General features: G+C 39.5%; 3 protein-coding genes across 3 annotated transcripts; all 3 read left to right on the forward strand.

The window, feature by feature from the left end:
* Positions 1-389: 389 nt before the first annotated feature.
* LOC590629 lies at positions 390-9,043 on the forward strand. The gene is made up of 7 exons (XM_030987462.1): positions 390-861; positions 5,346-5,553; positions 6,118-6,287; positions 7,009-7,502; positions 8,165-8,351; positions 8,894-8,994; positions 9,035-9,043. Exons 1-7 carry the CDS (start codon positions 390-392, stop codon positions 9,041-9,043), a joined length of 1,641 nt encoding a protein of 546 aa, XP_030843322.1.
* LOC115924567 (solute carrier family 15 member 4-like) lies at positions 8,994-12,524 on the forward strand. The gene is made up of 3 exons (XM_030987036.1): positions 8,994-9,094; positions 10,263-10,394; positions 11,652-12,524. Exons 1-3 carry the CDS (start codon positions 9,061-9,063, stop codon positions 11,918-11,920), a joined length of 435 nt encoding a protein of 144 aa, XP_030842896.1. The 5' UTR covers positions 8,994-9,060; the 3' UTR covers positions 11,921-12,524.
* Positions 12,525-14,483: 1,959 nt separating this feature from the next.
* Positions 14,484-22,100, forward strand: LOC115924705 (solute carrier family 15 member 4-like). Its single transcript, XM_030987463.1, has 8 exons — positions 14,484-14,907; positions 16,349-16,556; positions 17,021-17,033; positions 18,073-18,336; positions 19,078-19,240; positions 19,800-20,000; positions 20,719-20,850; positions 21,793-22,100. Exons 1-8 carry the CDS (start codon positions 14,484-14,486, stop codon positions 22,098-22,100), a joined length of 1,713 nt encoding a protein of 570 aa, XP_030843323.1.
* The last annotated feature ends 3,763 nt before the right edge of the window (positions 22,101-25,863 follow it).

Here is a 25,863-nt window from a genome sequence, read left to right on the forward strand (position 1 = left end):
GACCCGAGATGTCTGCCTTTATGGACAAGGGTATGGAAAAGACAACGAACGCAAACCTAGACAGAAAAGAATCGTGCTCTTAGAAGGAGTTCATACCACCTTTTTAACAACTTGTGAGGGAGGAATCTAGAGGAGCCAGAAGTAGTCTCAGCGGAACATTATATTCCGAATGAATACAGTCTCTCGCAAACCAAGTGTGAATGATTGATATCTGCGAATTGTTAGTTTAAAAAAATGATAGGTATCTAAATGATCTCATTTGACGGAGACAAGGTTGAGGATAGAAATTTGAAATAAGAAAAGGACTTTAGTGGCGCTAGGCGAATTCACCAGACCTAGAATTGATCATCGATCGGCTAAAGGAGTAACAGGGATCATTATCCTCCACCATGTTGAATGAGTTTGATGCGACTGCAAAAGGCAAAGCTACTTCTTCGTTGACATCGGTTGAGCCATCAGGCGATGTCAATGACGTAAACGAACCCGTGGTCGACCAGGCTGCAGTGACCACGCCTCCCGTCATCGGAGGACAGCTCAAGAACACCCTCGGCAACATCGGCGACATGCTGGACAGCGACTTTACAACGGCCGACGGTCAGACCATCCCAAGGAAAACCATGGTGGCCACCGCATGCGTCATATTCACCGACTTCACAGCGACTTTCATCGCCTTCGCCATCCTCGTCAATATCGGCAAATTCGGAGAGGAGTTTCTAGGTTACGACCGCGCCCAGCTCGATAAGTCGATGTTGATTATGTCCGGAGTCGATGCCGCGTTCTTTTTGCTGAACGGGTGCTTGACGGATGTTTATGGAAAGTACTATCGAGCCCTTCATATCTACAGTGTAATCTGTCTTGTAGGTAGGTTCATTGAGGGGGAACCCGATATTTTCTCTGACGGCAATAGACCATTTTCGTAATGTCTTCAAATTTAATGCATACATCTTCGTTAAAGGTGAAATACATAGAAAATCAGAAATATGTCAACTAATGTATCACTACAAACTGGTAAGCGAACAGATGGCCATCGTACAAGTTTTAGGTCAACCACATATCGGGTGATTTATAAATATACAAATACAACCTCCTCCATAGCAGCTGGGATATACGAGAGATTCGCCGGAAAAATAACGATGTTTAATGACGTCACTATATGGACCAATACTGCCCAAGCAGACGACATCCCATTAAGAATGAACATAATTGTAAAGCTATTATTTGTCAAATTATAATGAGTTTAGTGTATATTAATGTAATGGCATGACAAACCATTCAGAAGGGGATATGACCCGATTCTGATAACTAAAATCTTTTGCTTGTAAATACACAGGATAGGGGTTAAATAATAATCAAAGAAACCAGACTTTTATATTGAAAAACCCCCGGAATGATATTAAGGACAGCATTTGTTTCCTCTTGAAACGCCGAACATACCGCGGTGTGTGCAGCTGAATATACAATGGCGTCTTATTTTGTTTACAAGCGACAGATTCCTTTATTTTTGTATCGTTGCATTTGTCATCAAAATAAAACCATGCACGGGGATTAGAGTGAGGCAATAGATTATACATTTAGCCTGACGGTAGTGAAGTAAGAGAAAGAACTCAAGAGAAGATGAAAACACAGGCACTGAAAATGTGTGAGATGTCATGGGATATCGCCTGCTTGTGCAAATCATGTCCATACTGTGATCTCACACATCTCAGCAGCGTTCGGAGAGCTCTTTAGGTGCTATGACGGGGCTGTATTTAAGCGTTTTGTAATTCATAATAATCATTACTTCGAATGCTTCCAAGCATTGAATTTTGATAACCTTGTCGAATCAAAGTTTTAATGTTGCAATAATGAAAATAAAGTTAGTTTTTAAAATCAATGAATATCTACTTCAAGCGCCATGTTACAAATTATTTCATTCACCTGTCATGAATACTTGCATTTTAATAGTGCGAATGTTTGCGTACACTAATTGTTGCTAGGTAGGACAATAACTATGGCTTATCCTAACTAACAGCACGAAATGTACGCAGTTCCCATTCTGACTATTGAAATACAATTATGAAATTATTTAAACGAGGCACTTAACACAGATTTATGCATTAAATTTTATTTTATAACGACTTTAATTCGTCGAAGATCATGGGGTTTGGGTTAGGTATAAGTGAAGAGTTAGGGTAGGGTATAGTGATTGGTCCTGAATTGAAGTTGGGAAATCGGTAATTAGGTTAGTTAGTGTTCGAGACTGACCGCGGAGCAATTGCTACCGAAGCATTTGCCATAGAATCAGATCCGAAAAGACATCAAAATAGAGACAATTCAATTTCAATTTATTATTTCATAAAAAATCACATACAATATATTTACATTGAGAATTGTGCTGGATCATTTTCACCCGATAAAGCCAATGGCTTGAGAGAAGTGGGTGGACCCATAACATAAATGACAAATGTGGAAAATACAAAACATTAAAATTCACAATAAAACAAAATGCAAGACGTGTACAAGACATTACAAACTAAAAGAGTGCAAAATAGCTGTAGTTGCACTGGTAAAGATTAGTCTCCGAAAAAGTAGAGGAAATAGTACAACTGGAATAGATACGTGAGTACGAATCAATGAGAAAATGTCATCATAATTTCACACATATCAATAACATGCCTACATATTGACTTATACATTCTTCATTGATTTGGCAAGCTTTGGGTAGTTCTTTGGAGTGATCTACTTGAGGGGCACTTGTTGCGATAGGGCCATGAAAGTCTTTCCTTTGTCCAATATTGCTCAAAATCATTATCTTTCTACTGAAAACATATATTGATTTTACCAGTTCTGCAAGAAACATGTCATTATCGGATTATGATGACAATAACGTTTATATTTTTTGTTTTAATAGACATTTGTTTTGTAATTACGCTATACCGAAACCAAAGAAAAACAGTGGCAAATTCGATCTGTCATAGGATTGTTACAACCACAACCCCCCCCCCCCCCCCCCCCCAGAAAAAAAAAAACTAGAAGAAATTTAATTCAAATGTGAGTAAATTGTATTATTGTAGTCCCTAAAGGCTCGCTAATGACTAGATTACATTTGCCCAGGGCGCCGTACGATAAATTGGTCTACGATTTTTTTTGTGTGCAATTTTTAGGGCATCGTAGGAGGCTACAGGCTACGATGTTTGTGTTTTCATTATCTTCGAGCATCGTGCCATTTCTTGTATTGGCCGTCGTGGGCAGGCCGGGGCTAATCCGTACAGAGGCTGCTTGGAGATTGTACGGAAATCGTGCAATTGCAGTGCAGTAGCCGTGCAGTCTCCGCCGCCTCCGGACTGAATCGTACGGAGCTCGTGCCACTATTGTGCAGAGGTTGCGCGAGAAGGCGCGGTGAGCGTGCAGCCGCAGTGCCGTTTTTGAGCGATTGTTTGCCCCCATGTTCATCCCAAAATCATGCGTTTGCTGCACGCTCAACACGAGTCCTCCGCGGGATGCCCGTGCGGGGATCGTGCAATGCCACATACGACATGTCTCCGGGCTACGGGCTTACGATTTTTCAAATTTGTATAACTTCCCGTGAAACAAAATCGTAGAGGCCGCGGAGTCCGTGAATCCGTACGAATATATCAGGGCTGCCTCCTGCACGGAGGCTGCACGGAAAAGGGTACACGGGCAGGATACGGGCTCCGTAGACTAAATATAATCTAGGCAGCTTTTGGGCAATTCAATTAAAAAAACTATACCCTAATCTGGCCAACTTGCTCAATTTATATGGCTATAATGTAATCGTGATTGAGCAAAACGTTGTCTACGTTCATTGGGCGTAAATGCCGTGTAAACCAGTTTTACCCATTTTTTTTCAGAGTGCTTCAGGATGCCAAGAGCAGCTGCGTGCTTGTCTTGCATTTCGTCAGGGGACTAGTTTTGACGGTCGTAATTGATTACTCTCTCATGATATTTCAATTGGCAACAGTGGTAAAGATTATCCCATGTTGCGGGTAGCGTAGGTCATGTAGCCGTGTCACGTGTGGTTATTCATCATTCATGTTTGGGCGACTCGACAAAATTAGATCATGCTGCGATTGGAGTGGGTAAAATAACCCATTGAAATGACAGATATAGCTGGGGTTTTTAGTCAATCAATTTTATTAACTGGAGGCATGGCGGGAGGAAACCCCACTTTAATTCAATTATCAATTCAAATAAATTTATTTCCATAACTCATTCAAAACATCAACAAATGATAAAATAGAAATGAAACTTATTTGTAATAATACAATCTTAAAGCCTCTTTAAAATATTGGGAGCCCCCACAAACTTGATGGCAAAATTACACCTAAATTGTATAATGATGCGAATGAGGAAATCACTTAACACACACTTCTGCAAGGATTTTTAAAACAAATATGTTTGAAGATGAATATTGACGAACAAATACAAAACTGTGGTTTTCTGCGTACAACACGAAACCTAAATATGGTATTTTTTCATCAATATTCGTCTTCAAACGCAATTGCTTTGAAAATCATTGCAGAAGGGTGTGTTTAATGATATCCTCTTTTACATCAATATACAATTAAAATGTGTTTTTTTGTTGTCATACTTTGTTGACAAATTTTAGGCTCTCAACACTTAGAGAGGTTTTAAATGACGATAAGTAATCCAATTTCAACTGGAAACAAACTAGAACACAATTGATGAGGGCTCTCGAGTCTCTACCTTCATACGAGATATCTGGAATTCGATGCGTGTTCGGTGCTTACACCCCTGGACAAAATGTTTTACCCACGTTGTCCCTCTCGACCAATTCAAGGTGTCCTAAATACGAAATTGGTGGATGACATTTGTTTTCTTCAATTATTAAACTGCCATAATAGCAATTGCAATACCTTTATATATATATATATATATATAAAGGTTTTATTTCCACATTAACTGCATATTTAAAGAATTTTCAAAGCAACGCATATACAAGGTAACAAAATATGTACATATATTCGACAGAATAAATGATTTTATGCAAGTAATTAAATACAAATGATGCTAACAATAATCTGCAGCATCAACATTATGCTTTGATTAAGGTTACCTGTATATAATAGGCCTACATTTGTTACAAAATATATAAAAACGAAAAACAACACTGAAGAAGAACAAAAACGGGTGTTTGGTGCAGCCAACAACGAGTGATGATAACTCCATCATGATGACCTTCTTAAGCATTTTCATACTGAAGTAGAAGTTTATCTTCAAGTGATATTTAAAAGTGCTTAAATTGGGCAGCAGTTTGATTGACATGTCCAATGAGTTCCAGTACACCAGAAAAATAATTTAATAAAAGCATATTCTTCTCCTAGGTACCCTCATCTTACCCCTGCTTACCTACAGTTGGTCCGTCTTCGGCCCCTCCTATGTTATATCCATCCCAATTCGTCGAATCGTCTTCTACACAGCTCGAGTCATTATCAGTTTGGGAGTCACCGGCATCAACACCACGGCCCCACCCTTGGCAGGCAGGTTGGTTCAGATGTATGGTAAGGCGAGCGTCCAAAGTTGCTTTCACTAGTGAGTACTGCATGAGGTTTCCTTGACATTGCAACAGCTCAGTCCCAATGCCAGTTACATTTGAAACATAAGTCTACCTTTCTTCTTATTTGGTTATAGACGAAGGGGCAGTACTTTATTTGAGACTTGCCTGACATGGCAACAGCTCAGTCTGTATAACCAATATAATGTATGAGACCTACTTCTATCTTTCCACTAATATCTGATCATAGAATAAGGAACAGTTCCTTTATATACATCTACCATTTCTTTTCTTTTTCACTTTAGCCCACATTTTGTGTTCACAAATTTTGCAAAGAATGTTAGTGTCCCACAGGTGTATTTTCTATATGTGTTTAAAAGTTATTTGTTAAATGTCTAAAGATGTGTTGATATATACATGACTTGTATATTTTTCTGTCATATTCAATTATTTGTATTCCGTTGTTGAACGCAGAAATCAATTCAATCAACAACAAAAAAACATATTCTAATTCAGGGGGAAAAAAACACAGTCAAGTCATATCTAAAAATAAATCTGATCCCTGGGTTTTATCAAATTACTTCTTTTCACCCCTTCCTTAGCATTTACATGGCGGTACGAAGTGCTAACCTGCTTGCTGTCACAAGCCTAGCCTTCATCCAACTCAACATATCCTTCTTCTCTGGATACCTATCTACCCTGGCGTTTAAACTCCTCAGTATGTACTGCTTGTTCTACTGCCGAAAGAAATTTCATCTGAACACCGATCACAGTGAGTTTACCAAATTAAAGCCCCATTGCACTACTTATCATATTAGCTACTTGCGCTCTCTATACAGCCAATCATGCCTAAGCTGTACCCGTTGATCCCCCATGATGCCCTTTTCTTAAGTTAATTGAGAGCTGATTTGATGAAATAACAACCTGCCAGTGACCTCGCAGGGAGGTCTAATGCCTCCATGCTTTAAAGTTTTCTATTTTTGAATGAGTTGAAGATTTACGGATCCTTTATCTTCATCTGAGGTTTATATCATGTTATTACCATTTTCTTCACATGCAGGACTTTTCAGATTTGCAAAATTGGCACCGATATTCTTTTCATTAGTGCATTTTCTATTTTATAAATCTGGAAAGAAAATGCATGGACAGAAAGTTCTAGGTATAAATTTAAACAATTTGCAGGCTTGCTTTGTACAACAGTGATTTTCATTTTTGGGTACTCATTTATAAAGTAGCTGGCAACAAACGATTTATTTCATCCCGCATGGGTGTAGAACGAACGGGAAGGTTGTTCTTTTTGCTTTATGACTCTGAAACAAAGCCACAATACCTGAATGTGTGAGGAGACGCAGACAGACGGCTACATCAGAGCAGTTGAATTTGCCAAGTCAAGAGCAAAGGTAGTGTGCTAGTGTCTTTGAATCCGAACTAACATGCAGATTAGTATCTAGGTTAATCGTGTTTAACTGATTAATCATTTTCCCGATTTTCAGGAGAGACAGTAGCTACGAAGGTGACGAGAGAAGCAGCCGGTGCCATTATGACCAAACTGTCAATGATTTGCCCCTGCTGCACCAACCTCCGCTCTTCCGTCCAAGCCATGGAGGAAGAAAGCATGGAGCTGATTAGTCAGAGCACCATCAAGTCCATCTCCTCGACCAGGGCAGGGGTTGTGGCTGTTGAGAAAACACTGACGAAGTTGTCTACAGCAGCCGGCCCCTCTGGAAGTGCCTCGGTAGCCTCGACCACGGATCCAGCTACAACATCTACCTCGTACGGGACTGTTGATGTGAAAGCATCGGTTCTGTCTACATCTGTCAACCCCTCGGGAACGGGAGGTGCCTCCGTAGAAACATTCTCTACTGTTGAAGTGAGCGTAGAGGAAAGAACAGAAGTTCTTCCAGAAACAGCCAGCCATGCCTTGTATGTCTGCTGCGCCATTCTGCTACTCTCCTGCCAAGTGCCCTACAGTATCCTGCGTTATCAGGTCGGTATTTGAGAAAACTAAATTTGGAAACCGCAGAATACCCCTCCCCCTCCACACAACCAACTTTATCCCCGGTCCTAGGCTGAACGCTAATCCTAAACTCCATAATCCTAACATGAACCTTTTATTAATTCATTATGTTTATTCTGCATGCAGTAGTTCGGAATTGATTTACGGTACTCACTATTCGCTGATTAATTATTTTCTTATACCTAATGAACCCTGCAAGTGTTTTTAAAAAAGGATAAATGTTGGGAGCGCTGCTACTTATTAACTTAGGATTTTTTTTGTTCATGTATCGTTACCTTGTGATATTTAGCGTTTGCCCAGATAGAGTAAATGCAACGGAGCCAGATAAAATGGAATTTCGTTTAGGTTTTCTTGGCGTAGACGGCATCTCAGCTTTTAAGTTCAATGGAAATTTTGAAAAACAACAATTAAAGTGTAAAGTAGATCAATAACACACCATTCTATTTTTTACCTACCTTAAAAAAAGACCATTCTAGTTTTGTTATTTCTTTTGTGGTAATTTTGTTATCATTTTCAAAAAGAATTTTATAATTTTTATCTCGACTCTTTTGTTATCACCCTCATCATAATTATAATCATAATTAACAGTGACATATTTGTTAAGCCCATCATTATTGTTGTATACTATGTAGATCTCCTCATCCTTCATCAGTCAGGCTGAACGCATGAGGCCGACGGTTCTAGGAAAAGATATTGATCCCGCCCTCCTCCATCGATATCTTCCGCTGCTTGGTATTGCACTCGCTCCAGTCTTTGAAATTTACATCTACCCCTACATCAGTAAGAGGTTCATTACAATGACGATGCCCAACCGAATGAGTAAGTACGCGTATTCGACAAAGTTTGACCACAATGCTGGGGTGTCGTAGAGGGCGTTTCTCCGCTTTCCATTAGGCCCTGGACCCATTAGTCTTTCTCACGTTTGGTCCTATGACGTACATGTATGCCATCAGTTTGTTTTGCCCTGCTATCCTTTAGACCCGACTCCTTCCTTCATGCGTTTGGTCTTCTCACACATCTAAACCCTTCATGCGTTTGGTCTTCTGACACATCTAAACCCTTCGTACGTTTGGTCCATACCTATTATTAGTAGATCCGGTTTATGGTTCCATGACCATTATCCGTCAAACTTGTGGTCCTTGTTTCCACTAGCCCGTTGTTCTTATGGTCCTACCACCCGTAAGGCTTTTAAAACTTTTTTGTCGGTTTTGCCTCCATGCTCAATTTTTGCTTTAGTTTTCACTCTCATCGGTCCTCCGTCCAAAGAATGAGAAAGGTTAGGGTTTAGCTTTCATTGTCGAAAAAAGGTCAGCCCCCAAGAAGCCGCCATGTTCTCATAAAATGTTATGTTTTCAATTCAGAGATTGGGATCGTCTTTGCCACCTTGGCGGTTTTATTTGCCGCCTTCGTGGAGACGGCTCGGATGACGTTCATCCACCGAGGCCAGTTCTTAGACCAGGATGTCAACAACCAAACCGTGGTCGCTTCGAATCTTACAATAGGTACACTGATACCGCAGTATGTACTGATGGGTGGAGCTGATATCTTCATATATATCGCAAGTAAGTGACGTCGTTCGTTGTTCAAATGCGGAATCAGGCATCAAAATAATGTCTTTATTCTTCATTATTTGGCGTATGAACTGCAACTGACCCTATCAATACCTTTATATACCTCTGTTAAGAAATCTAGAGCCTATGAAAAATAGCCAGGTCTCACATAGCAGTCAGTATATCTGTAATAGTGCCGTTGTTGAAAAAGGTTCCAGTCATAGCTTATTTCTGCACACTGCCATTTACCAAACATTCTTAGTTCTTTGAAGTAGAGAAGTGCCTTTTTGTGACGAAACCCGGAGCCGCCTATACACAGAGTTAGGCCGACCTGGTTCGAGTTGGATGCAACTACTACTACTGCTTTGTTGGGCAAGCACAAAATAAAAAGAATATACGCCATGTCATATTGCTCCGATTGTCTCATTTTCGCTCGCGTGAACATTGCCAGCACAAACCACTGACCTCTACCTCCTGAACGGATCATCGCACATTCCCATTCACTATACGTTACGTACTAAAAGGCTGTATTGTCTGACCGTTCATGAATATTCATGTTTTTGCTAAACTCGGCAAAATATTTGCTTTTACTAAATGGAAAAATTACGGTGGGGGTTGGATGAAATGGACAAAATGAAATAGGCAGAAGTGATCTATGATAATTCATGCGTTTTATGTTTCGTGTGCTGGACCTATAATCTTCAAATCGCTTGGTAAACTGAGTCCAAAGTTAGACTTGTTTCACATGTGTATTATAGGCAATGACGAGCTTGCAACCTATTTTGAAAAATTACGGTTGGTGAACTTTCAAAAGTCAATGAGACATGAGGGCTCAAATGAAAGAGCTAGTGATAACGTACGTCGGGGTGGATGTGCTTTTCGTTTAAACAAAAAATGAATTTTTAACGATTTTTTTTAAAAACGTCCATAGGCTAACATGTTAGGCTGCTGACGCTGACCATGCTCTGACGATAGGGGGCGTCGTGAAATGAGACTAAACGGAGCCATATGTGTGACCCAGTGAAACCAAGTTGGCCAAACTCTGTGTAAAGATGGCTCTGACGAAACCACAACAAAAGCGCCATCTTCGCCTCCCGCCTACCAAACTTCTACTATATAGAACCGCTCCTAAACATGTGATCCAAACATATTTTTATGTCGTGTCATCTTCTTTTATCAGGTCTGGAATTTGCTTTCAGGCAGTCCCCAAGAACCATGCAAGCTATGGTGACAGGAATCTTCTTGTTTTATGCAACCATCGGCCAAATTTTGGGCATACTCCTCGTACCACTTATAAACATGGTCACGGCAGGTAAGGTTCATTCCAATATAGTCTTGCTAATTCATGAAGCACACGAGGCGTTATTGCAATTGCGCCACTCAAACACTATACTATTACAGCGCACTATCCTAAAACGTCTTTTTATTGTGCTTTTCATGTTAATAGCGTAGCATTTTAAGATATAATTACAATGGCAACATAGACTACTACAGATAAGTGGGGAAATGAACAATAAAACAACGTGGTATACAAAACATTTTGTGTGACAACTCTGGCAAAAGTCATAACGATCTGTAGGGACCCTGTGTTTACTGCATAACAATCGGGGGGGGGGGGTTCACAAACATTCTAAGTCGAACTTAACTCTCAGTTGGACTTAAATATTATGGAGAGCCATTTGTAGTCTTATAATGAAATATATTCAAAAGCAAAAAATTGAAATATTGTAGACTTTTCATAAATTCCACATCAAGAACATGAAATCTCCCATGATGATAAAAAATATGAATGATTTGAATCAACATTTATGCCTTTTAAAATAACTTTTACAAATATTTTCAAGGATGCTAATGGCTGTCCATAATTGTGAAGTCCAACTTAGAGATAAGTTCAACTTAGGATCTTTGTGAAACACCCCCCCCCCCCGGTTTTCATAATTTACTGAAATGAAAAACGCATTGTGTGCATCAGGATTACTCCAAGAATTTTAACCAAACTCTCATGCCACATGTGTGGTTATTTACCATATTACATTTATGTGTGAATTATACTTGACTTTTGTGAGAATTTCTGTTCATTGTGATCATTCTAAAATCATAATTCCCCGAGTGCTTCTAGACAGTTTCTTTCGTATTGTTGTCGCTTCACCAGGGGGCGTTTCAAAAAGCCTTTTTTTTCAATGACAAATATCAAGATTCGGTGACAAATCTGATAACCAATCAGAAGCAAGGATTTGAGTAGCTTATAACACAAATTGTTATTTGTCACTGATGATAAGTTTTGTGAAACGCCCCCTGATCTATTACAAGATCTCATGTAGGGTATTTTTCAAGCAACTCCAGATAAGAACACCTATTTCATTCCCTAGTTATCTACAGCCAAGCCTGTTTAAAAAGGCAGCCTGAGGGAAAAACATTTTTGTTAATGAAAGGTTCTTCAACACACATTTCCTTCTAGAGGGAGACAATATCGGTGATCACTATAGACAGATGGCCTTTATACAGAGTTTTCCACTAAATGCAGGTTTGATTGTATTTTTTTCTTCAACTTTCAATTTCTATAATCTAGCTGACCCATGGTATCCACCCGAGATCAACGATGGACATCTCAATTACTATTTCCTCGTCTTGACCGGCATGAGCCTGGCCAATCTCATCATCTTCTGTCTCATAGAGAAAGGTTACGAAGGAGCGGGTAAATATTTATGCAATGAAGATACGGTTGACGGGGCGACGGGCCATACTACGACAACGACGACGACGTCAAACATCACGACCACCACTGCACCAACAGGGCTTCCTCAATCTGCGACAGGGACGCCCTCTACGGCTGACTGATGATGAAGATTAAAAATACTGTAATTTTTCCAAGATATTGTTGTACATGCTATCGATTATTGGCATAATTCTTTATCCCGCGTTTCCTCTTGACTCTATTAAAATCCTTTTCTCTCCCCTATATTCTATTCCTCTCTCGATTTGCGTTTAAGACACTTATCGAGTTGGTTTCTCTCCTTGCGAGTGTTTTAATTGTATGTACATTTAAGAACAAAGTAGGTTTAATTTTCATATGACTTCTAATCAGCAAAAGAGGATAGTTTTATGCTGTAAATTTGAGTCTTCATTAATGTGCTTGAATAAGTAATAAACATTGAAGGAAAATGATTTAACAAAATATTCTCGTATTATGAATAGCGACCCTCCTTATATCGTGTTATGAATGGCGACCCTATTATCGTATTATGAATAGCGACTCTCTTCTTGTGTTTTGAATAGCGACCCTCTTCTCCTTTCATGCATAGTGACCCTCCTTTAAGAATAACGACCCTCTTCTTGTTTTATAAATAGAGACCCTTCTTTCGTAATATGTGTAGTGACCCCCAATGTAAATGAATAGCGACCCCAATTTCGTATTATGAATAGCGGTCCTTATGAGTAATGACCTACAATGTGAATTATGAATAGCTACCCTCATCTCACATTATGAATAGCGGTCCTTTCGAATAGCGGGCCTTATTATAGTATTAATGACTGCTTTGAGAGAAATAGTTGTTTTTATACGCTCAAGGGAAGGTTAGAATTGTGCTATTGCCCGAGGCGTGCCGAGGGCAATAGCCCAATTGTAACCTTCCCTTGAGCGTATAAAAACAACTATTTCTCAAATATTAAAGCAGTCATTAATACTTTTATATGCCGAAAAAAAAGAGTCAACTTATGACACCACCTTGGCCTTTCTCTAGTTTATCTGCACGGTTTTTTTTTTATGACTGTATCTTTGAGAGTAGACTAAAAAATAAAAATAAAAAAAAAATATTTTTTTTTTTGTTGAAGATGGGATTCGATCTCTTGCGTATCAACAATGATGTGACTAAAATCACAGCCTTAGACCGCTCGGCCATTGCTCACTAATACCATACCTAGCAGTTTTCTCTGATGTATACATTAAAATGGATTGAAAACGGCTTCGCGTGCTGGATGCTTCGCGGCAGCTCCATTAAACGGGCCCTTCTTTTACTTTTGCAATGCATTGGCACGAACTTAGATCAAGATCTATCGGCAAATGTTGTTTTTGGAAGTTTATTTTCGTCTTCATGTCAACAATGCAAGATAAAATTGTCGGTAAGATTGATCAAGATTCAATTGTATTGAAATCACTGACCAATTCATCGCACACGTACGGTATCCTCGATCGCTCAGACCATTTTTTAACATGTAAACCTATGGGTATTTCACCAAGACTGAACTATTTTCCCAGTAACCACGGTAACTAGGATTTTAGAACTATTTTTTTAAACTATTACATGGGTTTGGAATTTTACCGGGAATTTTACAGGAATAGTTGAAGTTTATGAATGCAATTTCGACCAATCAGATGGCTGGATTTCTGAAGTGAGGTATATAATTCTTTATAAATAGTGACCCTCTTTTCGTTTTATGAATAGCGGTCCTACGGGAATGGGAATTTCCACGTTTTGAATAGCGGTCCTTATGAATAGCGAGCAAACCCCGTCGGACCACATAAATTTTGCCGCAGAAATATTTTTTAAAAGAGTGAAAAAAATAAAACGAAAGGAAAAGGGCTGACTGGTAAGGCTCCCAAACGCAATAGAGACCTTCAGATTCCACAATCCGATTTTGTATAATCTGTTTTGAATAGTTTTGTATATCTAATAACTATAAAACACGTTGAATTTGATAAACTGAAAACTTATTTGTATTTTGTGGAAGTTGTTATTAATGTCAAGTTTAACGAAACAGAACCGAAAGTCTGTAGAATGAAACGCCGAAAGAGACAGAGAGGGAGACACAGACAGAGAGAGACAGAGAGAGAGAGAGAGAGAGAGAGAAACAGACACAGACAGACAGAGAGACATACATACAGAGGTACAGGCATAGAGACAGAGAGAGACAAAGAGGGAGAGAGAAAGAATGAGACAGAGACCATGAGAATGAGACAGACAGAGATAGAGACAGAGCCCCCTGAAGGAGAGTGGGAGAGGGGGAAGGAGAGAGAGAGAGAGAGAGAGAATGAGGCAAACAGAGAGAGAGAGAGAGAGAGATCAGATTTCATGACATATGGTCGCATCATGATAAAAGTTGACGGACTGTTTATATATAACATATATGTCTTTGACGCAACGATGAAAGATGAGAGTGATACATAAAACCAGAAAGATGCAAGCTCCCTGCATAAAGGTGAAGAACAGTTTATCTTTAGAAAGAATACAAGAGTCTCATTCGAGGGAGGAAACGTTATAAATTTCGTGGTGCATTAGGCCAGGTAAATGAATTTTGGCCTTGATCGCATCATCAGCGACTGATACGCGCAACAATTCTGTCCGTCGTATTTACTCAAGAAATAAGTACATTTTTAAAAGTTGAATCAGTTATCACCCTAATCATGGCGAGTCCTGGAGAAACCCCGCCCTCTTTGTCGACATCGGTTGAGCCAATAGGCGATGGTATGGAGGATAACGAACCCGAGGTCGATGCCGCTGCACCTGACACGCGTTCAGATGCTGAAGAAAACGTGACCGAGGACATCGACGCCATCGACGGAGAAACATACACGAGAGAAACCATATTGAACACCGCCTGCATCATATTCTCCGACTTCACAGCGACTTTCATCGCCTTCGCCGTCATCTCCAATATCGATGTTTTCGGAAAGGAGTTTCTTCTCTATGACCCCGCCGACGTCGAAAAATCAAACCTCATCGTTAACGGAGTCGATGCCGTGTTCTTTCTGTTGACGGGATTCTTGACGGATTTGTACGGAAATTCGTATAAAGTCATGACTCTCTACAGTACCATAACCCTTGTTGGTAAGTCTATGGATACACTTAATGCAAGTAATGAAAATAATATAAGATTAAATTCCTTTGCTAGAAAGCAAAGCATTGAGTATCACTTTTGGTTTAGGTGGGGTTTTTTCTCAACAGACCAAACATAGGACATTTATTACAAAATATACAACAGAATCGATGAATCAATGAATAGTGAGGAAATGGCATTACAGAATCATGAGCGAATTGATTTTTTGTCTCAATTGTATTTTGATCTTCATTAGTATAGTGTTAATACGATTTAAAGAATCATGCTTTGCTTTATTAATTCATCTATTAATACCAACCTTCACGGACTTGTTGCTCTAGATTTATTTTTGTCTGTGTCTCCCCCCCCCCCCCTTTTTTTTTTTTTAATAAAGGAAACTTATTTTGGAATGGAGTTTTCCTTTGACATGCCAAGATTTGTGGTACTTTTAACATAATTATTCCTTGTAACCAAAGTGCTGTCATATCAACGAAAAACACTGTATCGGCAATTCTATCGTTATAGGGATTTGTGCTCCGCGTATTCGGTTTGAAGATACCCTGTAAGCTGGTTTACCATTTCACCAAAGACCGTTTGGTAAAGACCGTTTGGTCAGCAATTCCACAAAGTAAAACAGGCTCAAATTACCCCGGTTGTGGATATAAGCCTATCTTGCGGGTAAAACAAAAAAGGAACCCGGTAGATAATTCTTGTGTACGTACATGATCGGACGTCTACTCTTTAAAGCCTATCTGCACTTGAATGGCCAGGGGGGATTAGACCTCCCTGCATAATCACTGACAGGTGGTTATCTCATCAAAATCAGCTCTTAATGCTCACCGCTTAGGCATTGTTTGCAATATAGAGGGCGCAAGTAGCTATACGTAGGAGCTATTAAAAAAAAACATTTAAGTGGTCATAATTTTATTAACGATCAAATCTTACTAAAGAGGATATCCATGTTTAAAGCAGTACTCTCCAATTTCAGAAAAGGTCAACCAAACCACTCCTACATGTCCTGTGTTTTGGATTTCACTATGATTCTAGAGAATACCCATTTACTTCAACTGGATAGAGATTGGCAAATATACATTAATGACTTGCCAACGGATGTTAGTCACGTGCCAGGGCTTCGAACCTCGTGATCATAGTCCGGAGACACGACCACTAGACCTCCTCTCCAATCATATACAGTCAAGCCTGCTTTAGTGACCACCTGTCTACAACAAGCACATTTTTTCCCCTTGAAAATGGTTTCTCATTGAAACATGTACTAAAGGAACCTGTCTACAAAGACCACCTGTCTACAAGAAGCACATTGTTTGTTTCCCTTGAAAATGGTTTCTCATTGAGACATGTACTAAAGGAACCTGTGTTCAAAGACCACTTTTTGTGTTTCTCTTTGGCGGTCGCTGTAGACAGGTTTGACTTGTACATACATCTTTTTTCTAGGTACCCTGATCTTACCCCTGCTGACGTTCAACTGGTCGGTCATCGATCCATCCTGCAGTATACCCGTCCCAATTCGTCGCATTACCTTCTACACGGCACGAATTATCCTAGGCTTTGGATTCGCTGGCATCAACACCACTGCCCCTCCCTTCGCAATCAGGCAAATTGAGAAGTATGGAGTTGAGGGCATCCAAAGTTGCTTTCACTAGTAAGTAACTGAAGTTTCCCCCGACATGGCAACTACTCTAGCTAAATACCAATGTTGATATCGTACAAATGTACAAATGTATGTTAAAGAGTATATGTTATTTCACATGGAATCGTATACATGCATTTTAGAATGGGAGTGTGTAGTTTTATCTCGTGCTTAAGTTTTAACAAACTAATTTTTTTCAGTTAACTATGTTAGTTTCATAATAGGAGTTATACAACAAAAAAGGCAAATGGAATTTAGATTGTAACCCTGAATGAAATTAATTTATAACTCACATTTAATCGATATTTCACTTTGAAAAGAAAACAACAAAGGAGCTTATTATAACTTTTTTAAACATAATTAATTCTTACCAAATATCATACCAACAATATTTTGCTATAATTTTCCTTTGAAACTACTGTTTTATTTCCTGTTGAATTTGTGTATTTTATCAAATATCTGTGTTTCTTCCCTAGCATTTACATGGCGGTACGTTTTGCCCCTCTTCTCGCCTTTACATGTTTATCCTTTGTCCAACTCAACGTCTCCTTCTCTTGTGGATACCTATTTACGGTAGCCTTCAAACTTCTCAGCATAGCCTTCCTGTTCTATGTCCGCAAAAGAGTTCACCTCAGAAAACCTGAAGGTCAGTTTAACAGTGGTTTAAAGCCCCACTGTACTACTAATAGCTTCGTGCGCCCTCTATATAGCAAACAATGTCTAAGTGGTGACCGTTGGTCTCCCATGGTCCCCTTTTTCTTATGTTAATTGAGACCTGATATGATGAAATAACAACCTGTCAGTGACCAGGCAGGGAGGTCTAATTCCTCCTGGCCAAACTAGTGTAGACAGGATTTAAATTCAAGGTTTCGAAGTTTATTTCAAAGTTTATTTATTTTCTTGTTTGAATACGTAAAAAAATCATACATAGAATTGTAACATGATTATACGGAAGGTGGATATGAGAAGTGATACATTAAATTTACTTTGCGCACTAATAATTTAGACTAAATATTTGAAACATATTATTTGTGAAGTCTATCTTGATGTAAAAAGTTTTTAAAACATAAAGAAAAGTTTGGTCATAATCAAGATAAATAGGTTTTAAAACTCTGTCGGTGTCTTAAACCCGAAGAAAATAAGTCAGTATTAACTTTTATATCGCAGGACTGCCATGCCGCTCCATCCGTCAATCGGTCTCGGGACTATAGCAAACTTTTATAAATATCATATTATTTGGCTTTCCTGTCATTTTTGGGGGTTCAAAAATTATCGCACATAACACTTTTTCTTCTCTCTTTGTTAAAGAATATTCCACCGTTGTTTTTCTAAGAATACCAATACCAATATGCGTTTTAAAAGCCATTGATACACACATTTTATGTAGATTACTTGTAGAATGGATAACTAAACTAACCTTCTCTCTCCAACATGTCCAATTACCATATGGAAAACAGATACCTTGGTCGTAAGGTCAAAAGCCCGCTCTTTAATGACCAAACTGTCAACGTGCTTCTCTCGTTGCAAGCGCAACTGCTGCCCCAATCTCTGCTCTTCTGTTCAAACCGTGGATGACGAAAACGTGGAACTTCTTAGCAAGAGCGCCCTCAAGTCCACCTCGACAGCTGCAGATCTTCCAAATGTAGAGGATCCGTCCATAACGCTGGCTGCAACAGTTGACCCCTGGGGCGAGGACTCAGTAGACGAAACCTTAAGCACCGAGCCACCTCCTACATCTACTTCATATGGGACTGTTGAAGTGAGCGCAGTGACTAATGGTGGAGATCGTCCAGTAATAACCAGTCATGCTCTTATAGTCTGCTGCACAATTTTACTTCTCTCTAGCCAAGTGCCTTACAGTATAATGCGTTATCAGGTCAGTACAGTCACACACAATTTTAATTAAAAAAAAGTCTCACAAAAAATGACCAACTTATTCTGTATTGCTCAAACATGGTCACACTAACGGTTTCATACGAAGAAGATGGTGGACATGGAACTATATTTCCTCAGATGGATATTGAAATAAAGAAATGGTTCATAATTAAGAAGGGAAATTAGCTACACTGGTACTAAAAGTATTGTTAGCTGATGAGTCGTCTTTTGGATATTTCATCGGACGGTGTGGAAAACTTGGTTATAGTTCTTTCCCACCCTACCGCTTATTGGCAAGACCTTCATTTACAGATGTAACTCGTTACCCAAGTGTGATAAATACTTTAGTATCCAGTACGAAGAAAATTCTGGAATTATCTTTGTGGCTGCTTTCTTTATAAAGTTATGAAATAATGTATAATCTGCCAATCGAAAGTTGAGCTTTTCATGGATACTAATTGTTATGGTAACGAAGGCTTTTATTTGTAGGCCTATGTTTATTAGTTGTAAAGCAACATCCTGCTCGGACCTAGTTTATCACTATTATGGTTTTATTGGCATGATCATTAACAGTTTAACCACTGGTATTATTTTGATTTGATTCTAATCATTAAACGTATTGTGTGTTTAAAAGATCTCAACATCCTTCATAAGTCAGGCAGAGCGCATGAAGCCCGCGGTCTTTGGAATGACAGTCGCCCCCGAAATCCTTCACCGCTATCTCCCGTTGGTGGGTATCGCGCTCGCTCCCGTCTTCGATATTTACGTCTTCCCTTACATCAGTAAGAACTTCATCACACTGACGATGCCCACTCGAATCAGTAAGTGCATCGTGGATCACAATATTTGTTTCATTAATAGTTACAACTGTAAGACATTCCCTGGAAATAGGAAGAGTTTATATGAGGTATGTACATACATGTACCTGTAGATATTGCATCTAATTACAAATATATGCTATACCAGAAAGCCTTTGTAAATTACGAACTAGCTACCCTCTACTTTTTTAAATTTGTTTGATTTGTTATTTCTGATTCAAATCTCAATCAACATTCAACCTTTAAAAATGTATATATATTTAGGACCCAATAGATTTCTTCCGTTTGGAATTTGACCCATTAGCGTTTCGTCCGATTGACCCTGCTACAGATCAGCCCTTCGTCTGCTTGGTCCTAAGACCCATATCCTAGAACCCAGATCCTAGTCCATCCATTCAAACCGAAGCTCCTTTAGTCCATGGTCCATCTAATCATGCTACTCATTGGCTCTTCGTTTATCATACGACTTACTAGCCCTTTATCCGTTTGATCCTACGTTGATGGACGTATACAATCCATTGAAGTCGCTAAATGATTTTTAAATGCCGTGTTCTTTATTCAGAGATTGGAATCATTTTGACAACCCTGTCTGTCCTAGCTGCCGCCATCGTTGAGACGGCTCGGATGATGTTCATCGAGCGAGGCGACTCCTTCCTCCAGGAGATCAACAACCAGACCATTACCACATCGAATCTCACACTTGCTTCCCTGATACCGCAGTATGTCCTTATGGCTGCCGCAGATGTCTTTGTATATATCTCAAGTAAGTAATACGTTGGTCAGGTTAAAAGGCACCAAAGCCTCTTAAAGGATGTCTTAGAGGGAAGAGTGGAAGGAACTAGACCGAGAGGGAGACCCAGGATCAACTGGGAAGAGAATGTCAAGAACTGGAGTGGACTAAAACTGCAATGGTGCACCACAATGGCAGAAGAAATGGAGAGATGTTGCAATCAACCTCAGAACCGGGAGAAAGTACTTACTAGATAGAAGTGTCTTTGTGGCCCTGTGGACGGATCAGTCATCAAATAGCGCTATCCCAGTATGAAGCACAGGTTGAGAACTTGATTCATACCGACCCCGCAAATCATAAGCAACAGGCCATCATGTTCCTTTCTGGTATAGCGCCTATCACTGCACTTCGAAAGGACTGTAGATATAATTACCCAGACTTAAGTCAGGCAACCATAGCTCTCGGTGCATTCTAGGAACTAAATCCTACCAGGTACCATCTTACAAAATCTTGGTCGAGTGTGGCAAATGTAGATTATTGTCGACGTGGATTCGAACCCCGTACCGTGTGGTCCACAATCCAGAGATCCAGTAATAGTTCGATTTTAGTTGGGAATCCCCCCCCCCCCCCCCCCCGAAACGCTTTCAGTTGTTTAAAAAGGGTTTACCGTTTAATGGGAGAGGGTGTTCCTGTGAACGGTGCCCCATAAACGCATATTAACTTGTTATGGTGACTGTATCCTTTTTGTCAGGTCTGGAATTTGCATTCAGGCAGTCCCCGAGATCCATGCAGGCAATCGCAACAGGAATCTTCTTGTTCTATGCAACTATCGGCCAAATTGTTGCCATACTCATCGTACCTCTTATTAACACAATCACGACAGGTAAGAACTTCCACTCCCATTTGAACTTGGACTTGCTAGGTCAGTCTAAGCTATTGCAGTAGGAGTACTGTGGTATGTTGGTGAAGGCTCTTGACTCTCATACGAGGGATGCACGGTTCGATCCTCTTGCTCGGTGTTTACATCTTTAGACAAAGTGTTTGGCCACATTCCATCTCGACCAATATGTATTTCAACAGATACCTGGCAATGCTTTACTAGATCGGTGTCGTAGTATTGTAGTTAATTCACTTGAGTCTCAATCTAAGGACTGAGGGTTCGAATCTCAGCCAGGCACTAACACTCTTTGGCAAGACATTAATCTACATTTGCCACTCTCCACCCACGTGTAAATGGGTACCTGTCAATCGCTGGGTGTAATACCATTTGCAGGGCCCTCAGGAAGAACAGCATTGAAGCTCATAAGATCCCCGGAGTAAACAACATTATAATTATTTGATAATAAAATTTGCATGGCCGCCTGAAGAGCAGCATTAATACTGATGTTGAGACGAAAATTAGTATTTCCAGGGCATATCGGACCTTTGGTGTAACCAACAACATGCATGTAATTGGAAACTGTTTTTTCAAAACACATACTTTATCGTGGTACCTATAAAATCACGCTGTTTTCACGAAGTGACGGTAGTGAAAAAAAATTGCATTCACTTTGCGTGACGATTTTCCTCACTACCGTCACTTCGTGAAAACAAGGACGGTATGTCCATGACGACGAAAATCACAAACTTTATCATAGTACCTAAATCATGTATGTCCCTTACGACGAATGCACGATCAACATCCCTCTAAAAGTACACCAAGTAGACAGAAATATCTGAGGAAACACCCGTATTATATGATATTTTATACCAAAACACCATTATCGTTTCCAAAGTTCACTCAGTATAAACTATAATTGTATTTTCAACCTTCTCTTTAATCTAGATGACCCATGGTATCCACACGAGATCAACGATGGACATCTCAATTACTATTTCCTCGTCTTGACCGCCATAAGTCTGACCAATCTCATCATGTTCTGCCTGGTGGAGAAATTTTACAAAGCATTGGGACAATTTTTGTCAGAAGAAGGTACAATTAACAGCACGACGAGAGATACAACGATATCTACACAAGCGATGACTGCAGACAAAACTACAACCAATGTCACCACTGCACTGATCAACGATCCGGCTACGGGGCTTCCCCAACCGGTACTACATGTACCTACGACACCCTCTACGGTGGACTAACGATGAAGATCGGAAGAAAATTGATTACCCTGTAAAGTATAAAGTATATGAAGTTGCCGACGTTTGACGCTCACGTCCTGATGACTGCATATTTAGAATAACATCGTAAATTGTTCGTAAACAAGGCCTTATTTAGAGTTTTCACTAAGTATCAAGACGCTATATACTTGTTTTAGTGATATGTATTAAAGGGCACCTGCCATCCAAATACAAGTTTATGCCAGTTGGTGCGTAGTCCTGCATACATCTCATATTTTGATATGTAAACTTCTGAATGTGTTTCATAGATTTCTACATTTTAAAATATCCACCCTCAAAATCCTCCAGATCCCATTCCCCTTGTGACATCTTCTGTCAGTCATAAATGAACTTACTTGAGAAAGTGGTGTGTAACTTTGCCAAAGTTGACCACCTGTTACAATACAACAAAAATAGCAACATATAAGTTGCTATATCATGTCAGACTAAAATAGTCGGCTAAACTAATACTCTACAATAGACAATGGTATGTAATTTCCCCGTACTGAGCACACGCTCATGAAATAATTGCATGTTTCATATATGTACAATACATCATCAATGCCTTTTTCTTCCTGCTGATGCTACAGCATGTGTGACATAGCAACTTTTATGTTGCTATTGTATTACGTATTGTGCAAGGTGATCAGCCTTGGCAAGGTTACATACCACTTTCTCAGTTAGCTCATTGGTGACTGACAGAATGATGCCACAAGGGGAATGAGATGTGGAGGATTTTTAGGGTGGAGCTTTATAGCAAGTTAGAAGAAAAAAACATTTCAAAAAATATTTGAAAATCTATGAAACACATTCATAAGTTTACATATAAAAATATGAGATGTATGCAGGACTACAACACCAACAGGAATAAACTTGCATTTGGATGGAAGGAGCCCTTTAAGTGTGAGGTTGTATTTTGAATCTATTACCCGCACTTATAACCTTATTTCCCTAGATGATAGGGTTCTTTCAATGTCAACCGAGTTGGCGTTGACCACAACAGTATATCGCATCTAACTAAATGTGTTTGAGAATGATATTGATATGTAGTGTTGTCTTTTCCTTTCACTCTGATCAGACTTTCTGTCTCTACTTAATATTTGCTGGTATGTTAAAATCATAAAATTCTTTGTGCGGTTTCTTTGATGCAATTTTGTTATTAATATTGTAAAGTCATACATGATATATTACATGTAGGAACCGTTCTTCATTTTGAATCCGTCATTCGTATTAACTCGAGCTAGAAGGCATTTTGTATTGTGATACGAGCGTGTCATGTTCAGTTGTTGCGTGTGTGATATTAAGGGGAAATTAAGGGGAGAAGCATTAATTGAATGTGATGATGAACATTTCTTGTTATTAAACCTGCGAGTTTTCTTGAATAAAATTAAAAACATAACGCATCGTGCCATGTAATTCATCAACGGTGTGCTAAAGCACGGGTTCGACCCATTGAAATCTTGTTAAAACACGACAGTTCTATTGAATCATGTCTAACGTTGATGATACTGCACTTCCAACGTCGTCTACGACACCTGCAGAGGCTGGAGAGGAAGATGTGGAGAATGAGGTGCCTACAGTCACGCTAGCAGCATCTATATCCCCGGTCACCCAAGCTAATGTCACCGACACCATCGACAACATCGAAGATGCGCTCGACGGAGACATGACGACGGCCGACGGTACGGTCATCCCGAAAGAAGTCGTCAGGAACACCGCCTGCATCATATTTGGTGACTTCGCAGCGACGTTCATCGCCTATACGGTCATCAGCAACATCGTCGTTTTCGGGGAGCAGTTTCTCCGCCTCGACAGAGATGACGTCGAGGAATGGAACCTGATTGTCATCGGGGCCGATGCCGTGTTCTTACTGCTGACGGGGTGCTTCACGGATTGGTATGGCGGTGCTTATGAAGCTATGCATATCTACGGTGTAATCATCTTAGTAGGTAAGTTTTTTTTTTTAACGGACGAATTGTACGACGAATAATTTGTTCTTTCCTTATTCCACCACTAGACACAGTGGCGTAGTGTGGAGGGGGCATATGAAAAATGGGGGGGGGGGGCCTAGTCTTACTCCGAATGAAATGCAAATGTACAAGACTATTGATTGAACAGACGGTTTCACAAAGACTATAAGATCAACTTTAAGTTGGACTTAACTATGGCAGGCTGTTCATGCCACTGTTTGCTCTCACCAATATGATCTTTAGATAACAATTTTTCCTTCACTAATGAATTATCATAACACGTAAATTCTGTTAGATTTGTGACAATGATTTGCACGTCCCTTGAGAGACCAATGCCAGTAAATGGTGAGAGCAAACAGTTGCATGATCTGCCTGCCATAAATGGTCTAGCATTCTTTTCTCATTATTTTTTACCTCCCCCTTTCCCTTTTTTTCCTCTTCTTTTTTAAAATTTCCATTTCTTACCAATGGGGGCACGTGGCCTTTGCCCCCCCCCCCGTAGTTATGCCATTGACCAGTGCAAAATCTGTTTAGAAATTTAAAAGATTATGTATCATTATTTGTGTACAACTCTCTCCTGATTCGGTTTGTTATCAACTTGGATTAACGATAAAAATTCTCCCTCCATATTTCATTTTATTTTCACGAATGTTCTTTCTCTTTCCAATTTTACGTTAAATTCACCCTTGTTTCGTCAGTATGAATTTCAGGTGGGGTTGTTTGTCTTTTTTTATGAGCGTTTTCAATGTTCAATGAAACAATGGAATTTCCATACAGAATAAATTAATTACAGGTAATTAAATATCCTGCTGGTAGGAGAGTAACATAAGTCATGTTGTGATGTCCTTCTCCGTATTCACTTTTTTTTATATTACGTTTCAAGAACGGTCCATTCAACTATATTTTAAATGCAATATCACAAAAACTTCTTGCTTCCTGTGCCCGTTATTTCTTGTTAATCTGCTTCTTTGTATTCGTCTAGCATTTCTTCTTTTTGTTTTGTTAATGAATTATTCGCCTTTCTCCTGATTTTTGTGTTATATATTAGCCATTCTTCTTCTTTTTTTTTTCTCTCTCTCTGTTTTTCTGTTTACTTTCCTGAAATGGAATATGGATCATTCACGCAAAACTCCCATGAAAACAGGGTGTTGGATTAAAATTTATCTATTTTTTCCACTGCGGTACTTAATAATTTGAACAAGTTGTAGCTTAATACTCATATTCTTTAACTTAATCTTTTCATCTTTCTTGAAAATATTATTCCTCCAATTCTTCATTTGGCAACGGTGGATCCAGGAGGGGGAGCGGAAGAAGCATCGAAAACAAAATCACTGACGAGCAAGCAAGAAAGGCTTTCTCAGGTGACTGTTTTACCACAACTTCGCTGACAAGCTCCCCCCCCCCCCCCCCCACACACACACACACACACAAAAACACCACAAAAAGACCAATGGGGGGCAATTCACCTCTGGATCTGCCACTGTTTGCTAACACACACACTATATTTTTGGTTGAGTATGGGCTTTTGCATACTGTACACATTATATCACATTCTCAGTAAATTCTTTCAACGCACTTAAAAGGGCTTTGGGCAAAGGCATAACAATAAATGAATTAAAAATCAAAGATAAGCATGACAAACTAGGTCCTTGGCTTTTTCAGGTGTATAATTCTTATCTGCCCCTCCCCTTTGAAGTAGGATGTTTTTTTTTCTTCAAATGAACGTCTCATATATACAAGTATATTTATTTTTGGTTAAGTGGAAGCTTTTGCAT

The sequence above is a fragment of the Strongylocentrotus purpuratus genome, unplaced genomic scaffold (assembly GCF_000002235.5).
Source record: "Strongylocentrotus purpuratus isolate Spur 01 unplaced genomic scaffold, Spur_5.0 spur5_scaffold_16, whole genome shotgun sequence".
In the NCBI taxonomy this organism is placed as follows: domain Eukaryota; kingdom Metazoa; phylum Echinodermata; class Echinoidea; order Camarodonta; family Strongylocentrotidae; genus Strongylocentrotus; species Strongylocentrotus purpuratus.